Here is a 17538-nt window from a genome sequence, read left to right on the forward strand (position 1 = left end):
CAGTCACTAATGGGTGGACGGTTAGCGATGTCGTCATCTATGGTAATAATAACAATAAAAAACATCGTGCTTGTCGGAGGAACTGTTTTAGTCGTGCTCTCGCTGGACGCGTGATGTATGCCACAGTAATTAATGAACTAAACCCGGTCAGATAGCAAGGCACCATATATTATCTTAATGAATCCCTCGTCAAAGATCCCATTCCTGCTGGTGTCTTTCGACGATTACTACTCGATGCATACTACCCCTGATAGAGGAGCCAGATATATAGTTGGATTAATCAGCTCAGTAATGCAACAACCTAAATAGTAGTGGCCTATACGATCCACACACTTGCATACATGATTGCCTTCTTCTTTTCTTTAGAGGTGAAGACGATTAAGGAGCGGAACAACATAGACGAATGGCGCATCAAAGTCAGCTATATGTGTTGCTAGCTAGAAGCGATCGTTAGAGATGAATGGAGAGGCAATCCAACATGCATGGATCCATCCCATCAAGAACCTCTTAGTATATTCATTCTGTCGATCTAGGAAAAGGGATCTGAATACAAACAACCACTCATATATAAGAGCTAGCATGTCTAACAATATTTAGATTTAAAACAAAAGAAGCAAACAGTTGGATTTAAAATGGTGTGAGAGAGGACATAGGCCCATGGGAATGGGACCGATCCTTAGTGTCGACCTCTTGTTAATTATGCATATGGACCGGGTCTTCGTCGATTCTAGACGGTTGACTGTAAAGATTGTTAATCGTGGGCACCTGATCTTGGATGATGGAAGCTTGATCTCTAGCCAGCTAGCTCCCATTTGTATTGGCAAATCCAGCCACCAATTGGTGGACGGTTAGCGATGTCGTCGTCTATGGCAATAACAATAACACCATCATGCTTTGTCGGAGGAACTGCTTTAGTTCTGAGCTCGCGGGACGTGTGATGTGTTGTTAATCATATGTGTCACAGTAATTAATGGGCTAAACCCGGTCGGATAGCAAGGCACCATTGCTTAGTTAATTCAATTCCTTGTCAAAGATTCCATTCTGCTGGTGTCTGAGATGATTACTATAGAGGTGCTAGCTAGCGGGATTAATCAACTCAATAATGCAACAACCTGGCTACTAATGGCCTACGCAATCCAGACACTTGCATTTTCCTTTAGATCGATAGAGACGATTAAGGAGTAGAGCAATGTTGGTGGGTGGATGGATCAAAGTCAGCTAAATTTGTGGCTACTAGATTGTAGAGAGGGAGGGCAATCCAACATGAATCCATCCCATCAAGATTCTCTTGTTGCATTCTCTCATCCAAGGAAATGGGAACCAAAATACTACCAACACTTCATATTTAAGAGCTAGAATCTCCAACAATGTTCAGATTTATCTTAAAAAACAAACATTTCGATTTATGGTGTGAGTGAGAACATACTCCCATCCCATGGAATCCCATTTTATTGCTCCACCGGCATCGATCTTCCTATCCAATCGATCAACTGTGATGTCACTCCTCTACCTATTTCTCTCTAGTTGTTTCTGATCTAATTTATCTAAAGGACATAGATAATCCTCGATCAATCATGCATGTTAAACAAGTTTTTTTATTACAATTTACCTTTTTTGCAAATTATGTGTATACATGCGTGTCAATTCTAGATGCATGTATATATGCTTATGGGGGGCTTGTAACACGGATCTAAAATATATAGTTGTTCAAGTTATAGATCGTGGGTGCCTGGTCTTAGGAGATGAAAGGCGATCTCCAACTAGCTCCCATTTGAATCTGGGAGATTCAGTCACTAATTGGTGGACCGTTAGCGATGTCGTCGTTTATGGTGGTAATAGAAGTAAGAAACACCTTGATGCAACCATGATGAAGGTTGTCAGCATCTGTTTTGCACATTCATACAAACACTAGTGTCGATAGCGCATGCTCTAGCTAGGCACTGCCATTGTCGTTTGGTTTTCAATATCTTGACAAAGTGGTCGCATAGGCTGAAAAGTTGTGATCAAAAGGTGCACACTTTTTTGGGGCGTGATGATCTCTTCTCACTTTCTACGTGACGTTGCAAAACTATTGTGACGCCATGAAATTATGCTCGCGGGGAGCCTCCCCTAGAAGCTCGAAACATCAAGAAGTCTTGTCGGAGAACATTCTTTAGTTGTGTGTGCGTGATGTGTTGTTAACCATATGAGCCATAATTGTAATTAATGAGCTAGTTAAGCTCGGTTGGGTAGCAAGGCACAATATAGCTTGATGAATTAAGTTATTCGTCGTCAACGGTTCAATTCATCCTGGTGTCTTTGATGATTACTGGATCCGTACCGCTCTTAGTGGGATTAACCAGCTCAATAATGCAAAGCTCTGGCCAGTAGTGTCCTAGACAAAAGGCAATCCAAGCACTCACATAATGGCCACCCCTCTTTGTTTCTTGGACAGTTAGACAGAGAGCATGCAACATGGTTGGATGGATGGTTCAAAGTCAAACGAGCTAGCACAAGGGGCGGACGAAGGAGGAGCGAAACACACACATTTTTTATGGATGGATGGATGCTGATCTAGGAAAAGAAAGTGAAATGGAACCAAATACTCCATGCACCATTTTTTAATTCTAGATGCACCGTGTGAAGGAAAAAATAATGTAAGGAGATATAGTGAAGGTTATTTTTTGACATTATTGACCTTAATAAGTTTGTAAGAATGAACTTGGTGGCTTAGTTTTTTTTTTCATTGTTGAGGAGACCTTAGTGGCTAATTTCATTTTCAGCAATGAGTGCTCTCGTTGGAAGAGTTGATCCGCGGGCCCATCATGCCGTGAGCTCATATGGTGGCCCATACGATAGGATGGCCGACGCAAAGATCGGCGAGGCCGGCCCGGAAACCTCGATGAGAGACACCCCATCATTTCCCCTCGGCAAAAAAAAAGTATTTCCCAGAGAAGAATCAGGAGAAGTGACCGATGGAGAAAGACACGGCGGCGACGGCGACGGCGGCGGCGGCGGCGAGGGTGTGCCGGCGGTGCAAGTCGAAGTACTCGCCGTCGGGAAACACGCCGCAGTCCTGCAGGTTCCACCCTTCCTTCTTCGTCTGCCGCCGCCACGACGACCAGAAGAGGTAGCCACTCCGATCCCCACTCTCCCATCATCAATTCGCTAGATCTCGGCCTAGTGATTGACCACGGCGACGGCTGCTGCAGGTACTACGAGCTTAAGGACGGCGACCCTCCCTACGCCGCCAAGTTCTACGACTGCTGCGGCGCCGAGGACCCCGACGCCGCCGGCTGCGCCACCAGCTTCCACCTCTCCTACGACGACCCTGAGTAACGAACTAGGACTAGTATGCTTGCTTGTTCCTCTGAAGCAAACGCACTGTTCTGTTACTTTGTACAGTCAGTAGAACAAACACCCATCTGAATTTTGTGTATAAATCAGGGTTCAGAATAAAATCCTATCCTGTAATATCAGTGTTCAGAATAAAATCGTCAGAATGAATTATGGCTGTGAACAATAATTCATAACAAATTTGCTTGTCTCCAGATGTCTGAAACCTGTGAAAATGTTTCTCTAGTGAAGAAATTGCGTGTGTGTGCAGTATAGTGTGTCATGACTGAAAGGGTAAAATTAAAATCTTTCCTTTTGAGTTTGACAGCCTTTGCACAGACTAAATTCTGGCCGTCAGAAATCCTAGTCCTATTAGAATAAACATGATGAATTGGATTCAGAGCTAAGAATGGGATGTGGCAAGAGAGTTTGTCTCAAGTTTGAACCATGTATAATATTTTTCCAGTGAAAAGTCTGAACCCTATGCATTGTTTCTCTAGCGAAGAAACTGCATTTGCGCCCAGTATAGTGCATCGAATGAAGGAATCGAGCCTTGCTTTGTGTGCGCACGGGTGTTGATCTTATAACTTTGGGCACCGGTTAATTCAGTCATTGACAAACACACTCCTGGAACAGGGGTCTTGGTGTGGCCCCTGGCATTATTGATTACAAATCAACTTTACATTTATCCAAACCCTAGTCTACAACACAATCCACAAATATGTATATGTGAACTGTATGAGTACAATACTGTAACAACATTGATACATGGTAAAATCCGCACACTCAAATGATAGCAAATGGAGAACCAAAGCGAGCTAGTGATTGGTCTCAGCTTCTGCGCCTTTTTCTCTTGTCCAGGAAGCCCAGGTTAGAACCACTTGCACATAGACCCGGTCATACAAGCTGTCGCAAACCGAGTACCAATAAACTGTCCATTTCCTCTTGAACAGGAAGGTGCAGAAGACCACCCAGATACCCATTACATATCCGGAACCCATAGCGATGAAAAACGATGCCACGTCGTTTAAATCACCATGGTGTTCTGGAGTAGATGGAATTGGCTCTGGTTGTGGACATTTATGCGAGAGAGGTGGACCGCAGAGGCCTGGGTTGCCAACATAAATATATTCTGGGTCCTCAAGTGTGCGCAGTTGATCTCCCGATGGCACCTCTCCTGTCAGGTTGTTATATGAAAGGTTCAAGCGGCTTAATGATGTAAGAGCCGACAAGCTTGCAGGGATTTCACCAGACAACCTATTGTGCGATAGGTCCAGCGACTCCACTTGCGCCAAGGCGCCAATATTTTCCGGAATTTTTCCACTGAAGATGTTCCATGATAGGTTCAGGCTCTTCAATTTGACAAGAGCGCTGATATCTTTGGGAATATCACCAATAATATTATTACATGATAAATCAAGGTTCACCATGTATATGACCTCTCCTGTATATAATCTCTCTTGACCCTTTGTGACAACCGTGAAATTCTCGGTATAGGTGACCAATTCATTAGGGCCATGTTCCCATTCATCATTGAAGCCAAAAGCACGATGGGATGCATCACCACCATCATCATAATTATCTCTTGTTGCTATCATCCCTTTGCAGTTAACAATAGATTTTGGTATGCTACCAGTTATATTGTTGTAGGCAAGGTCCAAATACTGAAGCTTGACTAGCTTCGTCAGCTCCTCCGGAATGTGACCACAGAACATGTTCGATCGTAGTCGTAAGAAAGCCAACTGTGGCAATTTCTCCCGAATCCATGTTGGCAAAGTTCCAACGAAATGGTTGTGTGCAAGATCAAGAAAGACGAGTTCTTGGCAGTGTTGGAGAAATGAAGGAAATTCACCGGAGAGATTGTTGTTTCTTAAGCTTAGGTTAAGAATACTCATACTGGTCATGTTTGTTGTGGATGTATTAGTAGAGCAATCAGGAATTGGTCCATTTAGCTTATTTCCGGAGATATCCAATAGTATTAGTGATCTCATTTTGCAAATGAAGAGGGAATGGTGCCAGATATGGAGTTATCAAATAAAACTAGTTTCATTAGATTCGGCGTTCCAAAATCTAGTGGTAGTGGTCCATCTAATTTATTTCTACTAAGATCCAAGTCACTTAGACTAATGGGAAGCTTAGGTATTGTACCATTGAACTGGTTAGAACCAAGATCAATTGCGGTTGCTCCCATAAATTCTATTGTAGATGGAAGAGAACCACTAATTTTGTTATGTCCCATTTTTAGAGTGTACAATGTAGAAGCCGTTATCCAAAACCAATCTGGAACCGTGTCGGATATGCTTGTGTTTGAGATATCAAGATTGTCTAGACTAGTTAGCCATCGAAGCCACGGTGGAAATTTAGGCCCGAGAAGGCATGACCGAAGTTCAATATTTGTTAGACTTGAAGGAGGAACCCATGTCGAATTCACTGTGAGGGTTAAGGAATTATCAGAGAGCCACAACCACTCCAAGCTTTCTAGTCCTGATAAATGACCTTCATGTATGAAACCATCCAAGCTGTTGTAGCCCAGGTCTAGGTAAGTTAGCTTTGTGAGCTCTCCTATCCAGAGTGGCATAGGACCGATGAGCTTGTTACGACTGATATCAAGGTAGATCAAATTGTTAAAGGGTTCTAGTTTGGTTGGTAGTCTCCCTGTCAAGTTGCTGGAAGCTAGAGACAAGTATGTCAACTTATTCCATGAACAACTAGGCAAACGCTGGAAGAATTTTGTTATACTTCCATTGATGTTGGTTTCATGTACAAAGAACTCTTCCAAGCTACATATGTTCTTCAGGTTTGACGGTATCATGCCAAAAAGGTTATTCGATGATAAATCAAGCTTTACTATCGAGGTCATATTACCAATCTCGTCCGGAAATTGGCCATAGAAACCATTCGATGAGATATATAGATACTTGAGGCTAGTCAAATCCCAAAACCAGTTGCGTGCGATATGTGTATGGAAGCCATTGGCGGAAAGGTCAAGGGTTTCGAGAAAAGTTAGATTTGAAAGCTGAAGTGAAGCAGAGCTAGTTCTAAGATTGCAATTGATAAGATGAAGAACTTTTAGAGATGGAAGCATGTTCACCACCGGAAGCCAGTGAACAATTGTAGTGAGGTTCGTGCCGCTCAGGTCCAGGTGCACAAGGGATGTTAACTGTGACAACCAGGTGATATCCATAGAGTATGTGGTATTGAAATATTCCGAGTTGAGATTTAAGTATTGTAAGTTGGAGAGATTACCCAGCTGCGGTGGTATCCTTCCTATGAAGCTTAAACTCGATAGGTCGATATATCTCAACTTGTGGAGAGAACCCAAGAACTCTGGCACTTGCACCCCATAGAACCCATTGCAGCTAAGATCAAGATACTGTAGATGTCGTAGACCAAGCAAAGAGGAGCTGATGTTGCCTCCTAGCACTTGCGTCCACGCATCGCTGTTGGGGTCACAACCATGGCCCTGGAGATCGAGCTTGACGACATGGCTGTTTCTGGTGCTGCAGTGGACGCCCTTCCATTTGCAACACTCATCACCCTTCCATGATGAAAGGAGGTATGCAGGGTCCGAGAGGCCTGCTTTGAAGCCGAGAAGTGCAGACCTCTCACTAGCGATACAGCTTGTGACCGTATGGTTTGGATGTGTGTGAGAAGATGATGATGACTGTACAAAGCTCTTGCCTCTGGTGAACAGGAGAAGTGCACCAAATATCACTATGTGGATGGAGAGTAGAACCTTGTCCATTGGTGCTTTTTCAATGGATCTATGTTCTTCTTGCTATAGGATGCAAACTCCGTGTCATGATATATATAGTGTAGATTATCCCATGGTATATATCTCGTTTTCTCTTGAAAATAAATGAGAAACTTTAAGCATAGTATAACTGAGATTCCTGCGACACTGACCTGACAGAAATGTGACTACCCCTGGAGAAGAAATTTGAACCGGCGAAAAGGACACTGGTGGCCGTTCTAGATCGTATTCTGTTCACGTGGTCAGCAAGTTGCCTTTCTTTTTCTTGGAGTACTGATTGATGGAAGTAATGAGCGCAACAGCATGCTTCTTCCGTTCGTAGAGTACCGTTGATATGGTTTCCAATATGCATATTAGATCGCTATTTTTTTATAGATATTTAAGTAGAAGTTTTTATATTCTATATTCATGACAAACTTGCTAATATATGTTTCATCTTGTCAATCTAATTTGTCTGTGCATATTAATTAGTACTCCCTCCGTAAACTAATATAAGAGCATTTAGATTACTATTTTAGTTATCTAAACACTCTTATATTAGTTTACAGAGGGAGTATATAGTCACATTTAGAAAAGCTTGACTGCACAGTAACATAGTTTGTATCTTTTAGTTTTTCAGCTTATACAAGTATATATTTGGTCTGCATATTAGTACCATCTAGCGAGCACCCGAACGACGACTTGGACCTGACGACTTAGATCTCATGACTTGGAATTCCAGACGACCGAGACATCGATTAATTGACTCAAAATGATGGTAAGGTGTCACCAAAAGTGCCTTGCCAGATGTGTTGTTTTCGTCCCCTTCTATTCTTCACATGCACCGCACCATACCAACAAAGGCAGAAGTTGTTTGTGTGAAAGCGTCTGAACCCTTGGTATTATTTGTTTCTCTGGTGAATAAATTGTGTCTGAACGCAGCATGTCTGAACCCTGAGCATTATTTGTTTCTCCGCTGAGCGAATTGTGTCTGGGCACAGAAAGTGAAAGCATCAAATTGAGTGATTCAGATCAATTTTTGCGTTGTACGCCTGTAAGTTCGGCCATTGTGGCTTGTTGGTTGGGGGTAATTCCTATCTATTAGTATAGTCACAAGTTAGAAAAGCTTGACCGCATACTAACATAGTTGGTGTCTTGTAATTTTTCAGAATATCCAAGCATACTGACAGAAAGGACTAACATAGTTGGGGGTAATTCCTATCTATTAGTATAGTCACAGGAACGATGACTTGACTTCCAAACGATTGAGGCATGAATTGACTCAAATGGATGGAAAGGTGACACCGAAAGCGTGTTGCCAACTGCGTCATTCTCACCTTCGTCGGTTCTTCCCGTGCACCGCACAGTACCCGATGAGGCGAAATTGGTTTGTCTGAAAACGTCTGAACCCGGGACGTCGACTTTGGTCAGATGACTTGGAATTCCAGGCGATTGAGGCATCAATTGACTCAAATGGATGGTAAGGTGTCACTGAAAGTGCCTTCCAGATGCGTCGTTTTCGCCCGGGCCCGCGCACCTCACCGTACGCGACGAGGCAAAATTGGTTTGTGTGAAAACTTGTGAACCCCGAGCATTGTTTGTTTCTCTTGTGAATAAATCATGTCTGAACGCAGCAAGTGAAAGCATCAATTTGGGTGATGCTGATCAATCCTTGTTTTTCCTTTTTGCAGTTGTAGTACTCGAGCAGCCCTCCCGATCGAATTAATTGTGCACAAGGAATTACTTGTTCTTCTGCCTGTGATCGATCTACAAGTCCAGTGTCATGGTCGTCTCCTCTGAAACAAAAGTGGTGTTCCGGCTGTGCGAAAACTGAAAAGAAAGTTTGAACCCTGTCAGTCATCTGGATTGTGTGTAGAAATCAGGGTTCAGAATAAAATCATATCCTGCAACATCACTCGTGTTCGACACCCTGTAATATCAGGGTTCAGAATAAAATCGTCAGAACAAATTCTGGGTGTGAGCAATCCTACCTGAACAGACAAGCTGCATTTGCATTCAGGCGATTTTGCTTGTCTGAATAAGTCTGAAACCTGTACAATAATGTGTTTCTCTAGTGCAGTATAGTGTGTCGACTGAAAGGTAAATAAATACTTTCCTCTTTTTGTTTGACACCCTTTGCACAGACTAAATTCTGGCCGTCAGGAAATTCTACTTCTATCTGATTCAGAGCTTAGAATTTGCACATACTAAATTCTGGCCGTCAGAAATTCTAGTTCTATTTGATTCAGAGCTTAGAATGAGATGAGGCAAGTATAATATTTCTCCAGTAAAAGTCTGAAGCCTGTACGTTGTTTCTCTAGTGAAGAAACTATGTCCGCGCCCAGTATAGTGCATCAAGTGAAGGAAAAAAAAATCGAGCCTTGCTTTGTGTGTGCACGGGTGTTCAACTTATAACTTTGGGCGCCGGTTAATTCAGGAATGGACAGTTTGACACACACACCCAGAACAGGGGACTTGGTGTGGCCCCTGGCCTTATTCATTCCAAATCAACTTTACATATCCAAACCATAGTCTACAACACAATCCACAAAAGTACAATACTTTAACAACGTTGATACATGGCAAAAATCGCACACTCAAATTATACATGGGAATATTGTGATAACATTGTCAATAGTATCTACTCCCTTTGTCGAAAAATAGTATCTACTCCCTCTGTAAATAAATATAAGATCGTTTAGATCACTAATATTTCTTTACAGAGAGAGTATCACTTACGTAATCGTGTTTGAAATTTGCACAAACTTGATTATGTCTGTGGGTAATTCTATGCCTACCTGAACAGACATGACACGTTTGCATCCAGGCAAATTGGTTTGTCCGAAGTTTGAAACCTGTAAAGTGTTTCTCAAGTGAACAAGTATAGAGTCGGCGTAGTAAAATCCTGCCCTGTAAGGTCACTCGTGTTTCACACCCTTTGCAAGGCCTGAAGAACACACCTATCCTACCCTGTCATAAACTCTGGCTGTCATAAATCCTACTCCTGTCTGAGCACACCTGATGAATTGCTCAACACCAGTTAATTTAGGCCTTGACACACACACCCGAAACAGGGGACTCCTTACAGCCCCCTGGCATTACTCATTATACAACGACATTACATACTCAAACCTCACTCCACAACATAATCCTCAAAGAACACATCTGTGAAGAGTACTACTACAATGAGTACTTTAGTAACATCCATAATTCAAGGTAAACTACTTGAAGAAGTTTGAACCATGTATAATATTTCTCCGGTGAATAGTGTTAAACCTGTACATTGTTACTCTAGTGAAGAAACTGTTTCCACCTCTTCTACGACGGTCGACGACCCCAAGTAAAGAGCTAACTAGTAGGCTTACCTGTTCCTCTTCTGAATAAACATGATGAACTGGATTCAGAGCTTAGAATGAGATTTGGCAAGTTTGTTTGTCTGAACCATGTATAATGTTTCTCTACTGAAAAGTCTGAACCCTCTATATTGTTTCACATGTGAAGAAACTGTGTTGGCGCCCAATGTGAAAGAATAGAGCTTTGCTTTGTGCGTGGCTGTGGGCGTTCAACTTATAACTCTGGGCATCGGTTAATTCAGGCATTGACACACACACACCCCCGAAACAGGGGATTTGTTGCTGCCCCTGGCACTATTTTCATTAGATATCAACTTTACATACCCAAACCTTGGTTTATACGGCACAATCTTCAAACATGTATATCTGAACTGTACTAGTACAATACTTACACATCATTGATACATGGTAAAATCCCCATACTCTGCATAGTACCAAACAGAGAACCAGAGGTATCTAGCAATCGGTCTCGGCTTCTGCAGTTTTTTCTTTTGTCCAAGAAGACCAGGTAACGGCCACTTGTACATAGACCCAATCATACAAGCTGTCGCAGACCGAGTACCAATTAACTCTCCATTTCCTCTTGAACAAGAAGATGCAGAAGACTACCCAGATGCCCATTACGTATCCAGAACCCATAGCAAAGAAAAATGAAACCTCATTGGTTACGTCGTCATGGTGTTCTCGAGTAGCTGTACTTCGCTTGGGTTGTGAACAATTCTTTGAGAGAGGAGGTCCACAAAGGCCTGAGTTACCAATGTAAATATATTCTGGATCCTTGAGTGTTTGAAGTTGATCTCCAGATGGTACCTCTCCCGTCAGGTTGTTATAGGACAGGTTCAACCAACTTAATGACATAAGAGCTGATAAGCTTGGAGGGATTTCACCAGACAACTCATTGTTGGATAGGTCGAGTGACTCAACTTGCACCAAGGCACCAATGTTCTCTGGAATTTTTCCACTGAATGTGTTCCATGATAAATTCAGGTTCTTCAATTCGACAAGAGTGCCTATTTCTTCTGGAATGTCACCACTAATGTTATTACAGGATAAATCAAGATTCACCATATACATGATCTCTCCTGTATATAATCTCTCTTGACCCTTTGTGACTACCATGACATTCTCGGTATAGGTGAAATCATTCAGGCCCATTGACCATCCATAACCGAGAGCACTATAAACTGCATAATCATAATCATCTCTTGTTGCTATCATCCCTTTGCAGTTAACAATAGATTTTGCTATGCTCCCTGTTAAGTTATTGTAGGCAAGATCCAAATGCTGAAGATTAACTAGCTTTGTAAGCTCCTCTGGAATGTGACCATAAAACATATTTGATCGCAGCCGTAAGAAAGCCAAATATGGCAATTTCTCCTGAATCCATGTTGGCAAAGTCCCAAAGAAATGGTTGTGTGAAAGATCAAGAAAAATGAGTTTTTGGCAGTATTGGAGAAATGAGGGGAATCCACCCGAGAGGTTGTTGTTTCTGAGGCTTAGATTAAGAATATTAAGACTATTCATGTTTTTTTTGGATGTAGAGCAATCAGGCATTGTTCCGGTTAGCTTATTTTTGGACATGTCCAACAGAAGTAGTGATCTCAGTTTGCACAACGAAGAGGGAATGGAGCCAGAGATGGAGTTGTCAAATAGAATGAGTGTTACAAGCCTCGGTGCTCCAAAGTCTAATGGTAATGGCCCAACTAAATTATTTCCACTAAGATACAAATCCGTCAGATTAATGGGAAGCTTAGGTATTGGACCATTGAACTGGTTAGAACTGAGATCAATTGCAGTTGCTCTCATAAATTCCATTGTAGATGGTAAATAGCCGCTAATATTGTTATGTCGCATATTTAGAGTTTTCACTGTGGAAGCCAACGTCCAAAACCAATCCGGCACCGTGTCAGATATGCTCGTGTTTGAGATATCAAGATTGTCTAGACGTGTTAGCCATCTTAGCCACAATGGAAATTTAGGCCCGAGAAGGCATGACCGAAGTGCAATATTTGTTAGACTGGAAGGAGGAACCCATGTGGAATTCATTGTGAGGGTTAAGTAATTATTAGACAACCACAAATACTCTAAGCTTTCTAGGCCTGATAGATGACCTTCATGTATGAAGCCCTCCAGTTTATTGTCGCTCAGGTCCAATTTAATTATCTTTGTGAACTTTCCTATCAATAGTGGCACATGACCAGTGAGCTTGTTCATACCAAGATAAAGGTTCCTCAGATTGCTCAAGGGTTCTAATTTGGTTGGTCGGATTCTTGTGAAATTGTTGGAAGGTTGATGCATGTATTTCAACTTATTCCTTGAGCAACTAGGCAAGCGTAGGAAGAACTCTGTTATGCTTCCACTCATGCTGTTGTTACCTACATCAAATTCTTCCAAGCTACATAGGTTCTTCAGGTTTGATGGTATCATGCCCACAAGGTAATTTGATCCCAAATCAAGCTCTACTATGGAGGTCAGATTACCTATCTTGTCCGGAAGTTGGCCATAGAAACCATTGCCTCCAATATCTAGATACTTGAGGCTAGTTAAACCCCAAAACCAGTTGGGTGTGATGTGTCTAGGGATGTCAGGTTTGAAAGTGGAAGTGAAGCAGGGCTAGTTCTAAGATCACAACTTCTAAGAGAAAGAACGTTCAGAGATGGAAGCATGGCCACAACCGGAAGCCAGTGAACAATTGTACTGAGGTTTGTGCCGCTCAGGTCCAGGTACTCAAGGGAAGTTAACTTTGACAACCAGGTGATATCCTTGGAGTACGTGCCAGCAGCATAGGCGAGATTTAAGTATCGTAAGTTGGAGAGATTACCCAGCTGCGGCGGTGTCCTTCCAATGAAGCTTGAGTACGACAGGTCGATGTACATCAACTTGTGGAGAGAATCCAGGAACTCAGGTACTTGCACCCCATAGAACCCATTGCAACTGAGGTCGAGATACTGTAGATGTCGCAGGCCAAGCACCGAGGAGCTAATGTTTCCTCCTAGCACCTTCCATCTCACATCTCTGGGGAAGTCGTCACAACCAAAGCCCCAGAGATCGAGCTCGACGACATGGCTGTTTCTGCTGCTGCAAATAACGCCCTCCCATTTGCAGCAGTCATCGCCCTTCCATGATGAAAGGAGGTTTCCAGGGTCCAAGAGGCCTGCTTTGAAGCCAATGAGCGCAGACCTCTCATCGGCGATACAGCCGGTGGCCGTGTCGTTTGGATGCGAAGATGATGAGGATGACTCTACAAAGCCCTTTCCTTGGATGAGCAAGAGAAGGGCACCTAGTAGCACTATGTGGATTTTGGAGAGTAGGAACTTGTCCATCGGTGCTTTTTCCATGGATCTACGCTCTTCTTGCTGTAGCATACACACACGCCATTTGTTTGTTATATACAGTGGATATTATTCTACAATATACGTTTCATTTTCTCCTGAAAACGAAGGAAAATCTCGAAGTGTCATATTATAGAGATTTCTGTGATGCTGACCTGCCATAAATTTGAGGACAACTTAGAGGAGAAATTTCTACAGGTGAAAAGGATACTGTCGGTCATTCTAGACCGAATTCCGTCCAGGTTCAGCAAGTGTACGTCCTCTCTTTTTCTTTTAAGATACTGCAGTTTCCAAGCATTTCCAAATCACCGAGACTGCTGACTGACTGAGGAGCACAGCAATGACGAGCTGGGCAGGGCCTCCGGCCGTATCCTATGAGAAGTGAGTGAAAGCACCAGGGCCACGTACATACCTCAAGGTGAGTGATGCAGATCAATTATTGATTTTCAGTAGTGAGTAGTCCTTGAAAACTGAATAAAACTGTTGCTTATTGATGATTTGGTGTGGCATACAAGAGTATATAAGAGGGTACAAACCGACTTGGGGTAGGGGTACAAAACTGACTTGGACTAGAAGTCATATACCATAATGACTACTCTAACATCCCCCCGCAGTATCAACGGCAGGCTCGACGACGTTGAGACTGAAACAGATATCTTGAAACGGCTTAGTAGGCAGTGCCTTGGTGAAAATGTCAGCAAACTGAGCCGTAGAGGGAACATGAAGCACCAGAACCTGACCAAGAGCAACCTTTTCACGAACAAAATGAATATCAATCTCAATATGCTTTGTGCGTCGGTGTTGAACTGGATTGCTGGTCATGTAGACTGCTGATATGTTGTCACAGTAGACAATAGTGGCCTGCTCAATAGGCCTGTGTAGCTCGGAGAGTAACTGCCGAATCCAGATTGTATCTGCAACAGCATGTGCCACAGCGCGATACTCAGCCTCGGCCGACGAACGTGAGACTGTAACCTGTCTTTTCGAAGACCAAGAAATCAAATTGTTACCAAGAAAAACACAAAAACCGGAAGTGGACCTTCGAGTGTCAGGACAACCAGCCCAGTCTGCATCAGAGTATGCGGTAAGCGAGTTTGGAGAAGAATTATTGAGGTGGAGACCATGATTGAGAGCTCCTTTTAAATACCGAAGAATGCGTTTAACATGATTATAGTGAGGAACCCGGGGATCATGCATATAGAGACATGCTTGTTGAACAGCAAAAGAGATTTCAGGACGAGTAATGGTGAGATATTGGAGAGCACCTGTTAGGCTACGATAGAGAGTAGGATCGGAAAAGGGTTCACCGGTAGCCGAAAGTTTAAAACTAGTATCGATAGGAGTGCGAGATGATTGACAGTCAAGCATACCAGCACGATTAAGAAGATCAAGAATATACTGGCGTTGGGAAAGAAAAAGGCTGGAGGAATCTCGAATAACAACAATGCCTAAGAAATGATGAAGGAGTCCTAGGTCAGTCATAGAAAATTCAGATCTAAGAAGAGAGACAATATGATCTAAGAACTTTTGAGAGGAGGCGGTAAGGATGATATCATCTACATAGAGAAGTAAATAGGCAGTGTCAGAAGTTTGATGATACACAAAAAGAGAGGTGTCGGAGAGAGATGGAGTGAAGCCTATTGTTTGAATGAAGGAGGAGAAGCGTTGAAACCAAGCTCGTGGGGCCTGTTTAAGACCGTAGAGAGATTTCTGAAGAAGACATACATGAGTTGGAAATGATGGATTTTCAAAACCCAGAGGTTGCTGGCAGTAGACAGTTTCTTGAAGGGAACCATGGAGGAAAGCATTTTTAACATCAAGTTGGTGAATGGGCCATGAAGAGGAGACAACAACACTAAGAACGGTGCGAATGGTGCTAGGTTTAACAACAGGAGAGGAGGTTTCTTCGTAATCAATTCCTTGTTGCTGAGAAAAGCCACGACAAACCCACCTGGCTTTATATCGTGAGAGGCTCCCATCGGAGTGGAACTTTTGGCGAAAAATCCATTTGCCAGAAACAATATTTGTATTGGGAGGACGAGGAACAAGTTGCCAGGTGTTGTTTTGAAGTAAAGCATTATATTCTTCTTGCATGGCAGCGGCCCAATTGGGATCAAGTAGAGCAGTTTTGTAATTCTTTGGAAGAGAAGTGAGAGATACGGAGGTATGAAGGTTTAGGCGGTCTTGGGGTTGATGAAATCCTGATTTGGCCCTAGTACGCATGCGATGATCATTAATCGGGGCTGCTGTAGGAATAACACGAGGGGGTAAGGTGGGTACTGGTGAGTCCGGCGCAGCGGAAGAGTCGGACAAAGGAGTAGGGCTGGATGGTGGAGTGGGAGCAGGGCTGGGTGGTGGAGTGGGAGTAGGGGCCGGGGGTGTTGGGGAGGGAGCAGGGGTCGGGGGTGTTGGGGACGTCTCGGGTGGGGTGAGTGTATGGTTGGGATTGGCTATGGTGGGTGTTAATGGTGGTGGTGATAAGTTGTGTTCGGCAGGTAGGGGAGTATATAGTTGGAAAGGACGGGGAGAGGGGGTGTTTGCGGAGCTAGGGGTGTTGGATGGTGTAGTAGTGCGTTGTGAGAAAGGAAAAATGTGCTCAGCAACGTGACATGACGAGAGACATGAACGTGTCCGGTGTGAAGGTCGAGACAGCGATAGCCTTTGTGCTCGTCAGAGAAGCCGAGAAAAGCACATGGGATAGAGCGTGGTGACAATTTATTTGCAGAAGTGGCGTAGGCATTGGGAAAACAGAGACAACCAAAAACACGAACCGCGGAGTAGTCGGGGTGGGAAAGAAAGAGGGAATAATAGGGAGTAGTGTTGGGTTTAGTTTTAGAAGGTCGAATATTTAGAAGGAAGGTGGCCATGTGTAGGGCTTCAGCCCAAAACTTGGGAGGCATAGATGATTGAATGAGGAGAGTGCGAACTATATCATTGAGAGTGCGAAGAGAGCGTTCTACTTTACCATTTTGAGGGGAGGTGTAGGGACATGATAATCTAAGCAGGATGCCATGTTGTAAGAAGAAAGTACGATTTTTAATGTTATCAAACTCGCGACCATTGTCACATTGGATAAAGCGAATTGGGAGGAAGAAGTGAACAGACACATAGCGTTGAAAATTAAGGAAAAGAGAATGGACCTCGGATTTGTTGCGTAGAGGAAAAGTCCAGACAAAGTGGGTGAAATCATCTAGGATAACAAGGTAGTATTTAAAACCCGAAACACTTGCAATGGGAGAGGTCCATAAATCACAATGTATTAATTTAAAGGGATAAGTGCTACAAGAACTAGAGAAACTAAAGGGAAGACGCACATGTTTGCCTAATTGACAAGACTCGCAAAACACAGAATTATGAGAGTCCCTATTACATGGTATGGTAAATTCACTAAGCATAGAAGCTAAGATGGCGGGGTTGGGATGGCCCAAGCGACGATGCCAGAGATCGACAGAGGCCAGCATGGATGTTGGAGGGGTGGCGGCAGGAACTCCATTAAGAGAATAAAGATCACCGGAGCTATTGAAGCGAGCGATCTCGGCCTTGGTCAGGTAATCCTTCACAGATAAACCAAAAGGGTCAAATTCAGCCGAAACTAGATTGTCGCAAGTAAATTGGCGAACAGAGATAAGATTTTTAATGAGGGTGGGTGCAACTAGAACATCGCGAAGTAAAAGAGGTTTGGTGGAAGAGGGAAGTTGAGCCTGACCAACACAATATATAGGAATAGATGATCCATCTCCAAGGATAATGGAAGGGAAAGGAGATTTAGTGCAAGAAGATAACCAATTACTAGATGCAGACATAT

At 43.2% G+C, this 17538-nt stretch overlaps 1 protein-coding gene and 2 pseudogenes across 1 annotated transcript; 1 reads left to right on the forward strand and 2 right to left on the reverse strand.

The window, feature by feature from the left end:
• Nucleotides 1–2862: 2862 nt before the first annotated feature.
• LOC123123924 (uncharacterized) lies at nt 2863–3570 on the forward strand. Its single transcript, XM_044544578.1, has 2 exons — nt 2863–3109; nt 3192–3570. The coding sequence occupies exons 1-2, from the start codon at nt 2955–2957 to the stop codon at nt 3316–3318; spliced, it is 282 nt and encodes a 93-aa protein (XP_044400513.1). The 5' UTR covers nt 2863–2954; the 3' UTR covers nt 3319–3570.
• A 563-nt stretch (nt 3571–4133) lies between these two features.
• On the reverse strand, nt 4134–7208 carry LOC123123923 (receptor-like protein EIX2; annotated as a pseudogene).
• Nucleotides 7209–9766: 2558 nt separating this feature from the next.
• On the reverse strand, nt 9767–13769 carry LOC123123926 (receptor-like protein EIX2; annotated as a pseudogene).
• Between the last annotated feature and the right edge of the window lie 3769 nt (nt 13770–17538).

This window comes from Triticum aestivum, chromosome 5D (assembly GCF_018294505.1).
Source record: "Triticum aestivum cultivar Chinese Spring chromosome 5D, IWGSC CS RefSeq v2.1, whole genome shotgun sequence".
Classification (NCBI taxonomy): Eukaryota; Viridiplantae; Streptophyta; class Magnoliopsida; order Poales; family Poaceae; genus Triticum; species Triticum aestivum.

Coding starts and splice junctions, on each gene's coding strand:
- LOC123123924 (XM_044544578.1), top strand. CDS start 2,955: ATGGAGAAAGACACGGCGGCGACGGCGACGGCGGCGGCGGCGGCGAGG. Junction 3,110..3,191: donor CGCCACGACGACCAGAAGAG/GTAGCCACTCCG, acceptor CGGCTGCTGCAG/GTACTACGAGCTTAAGGACG.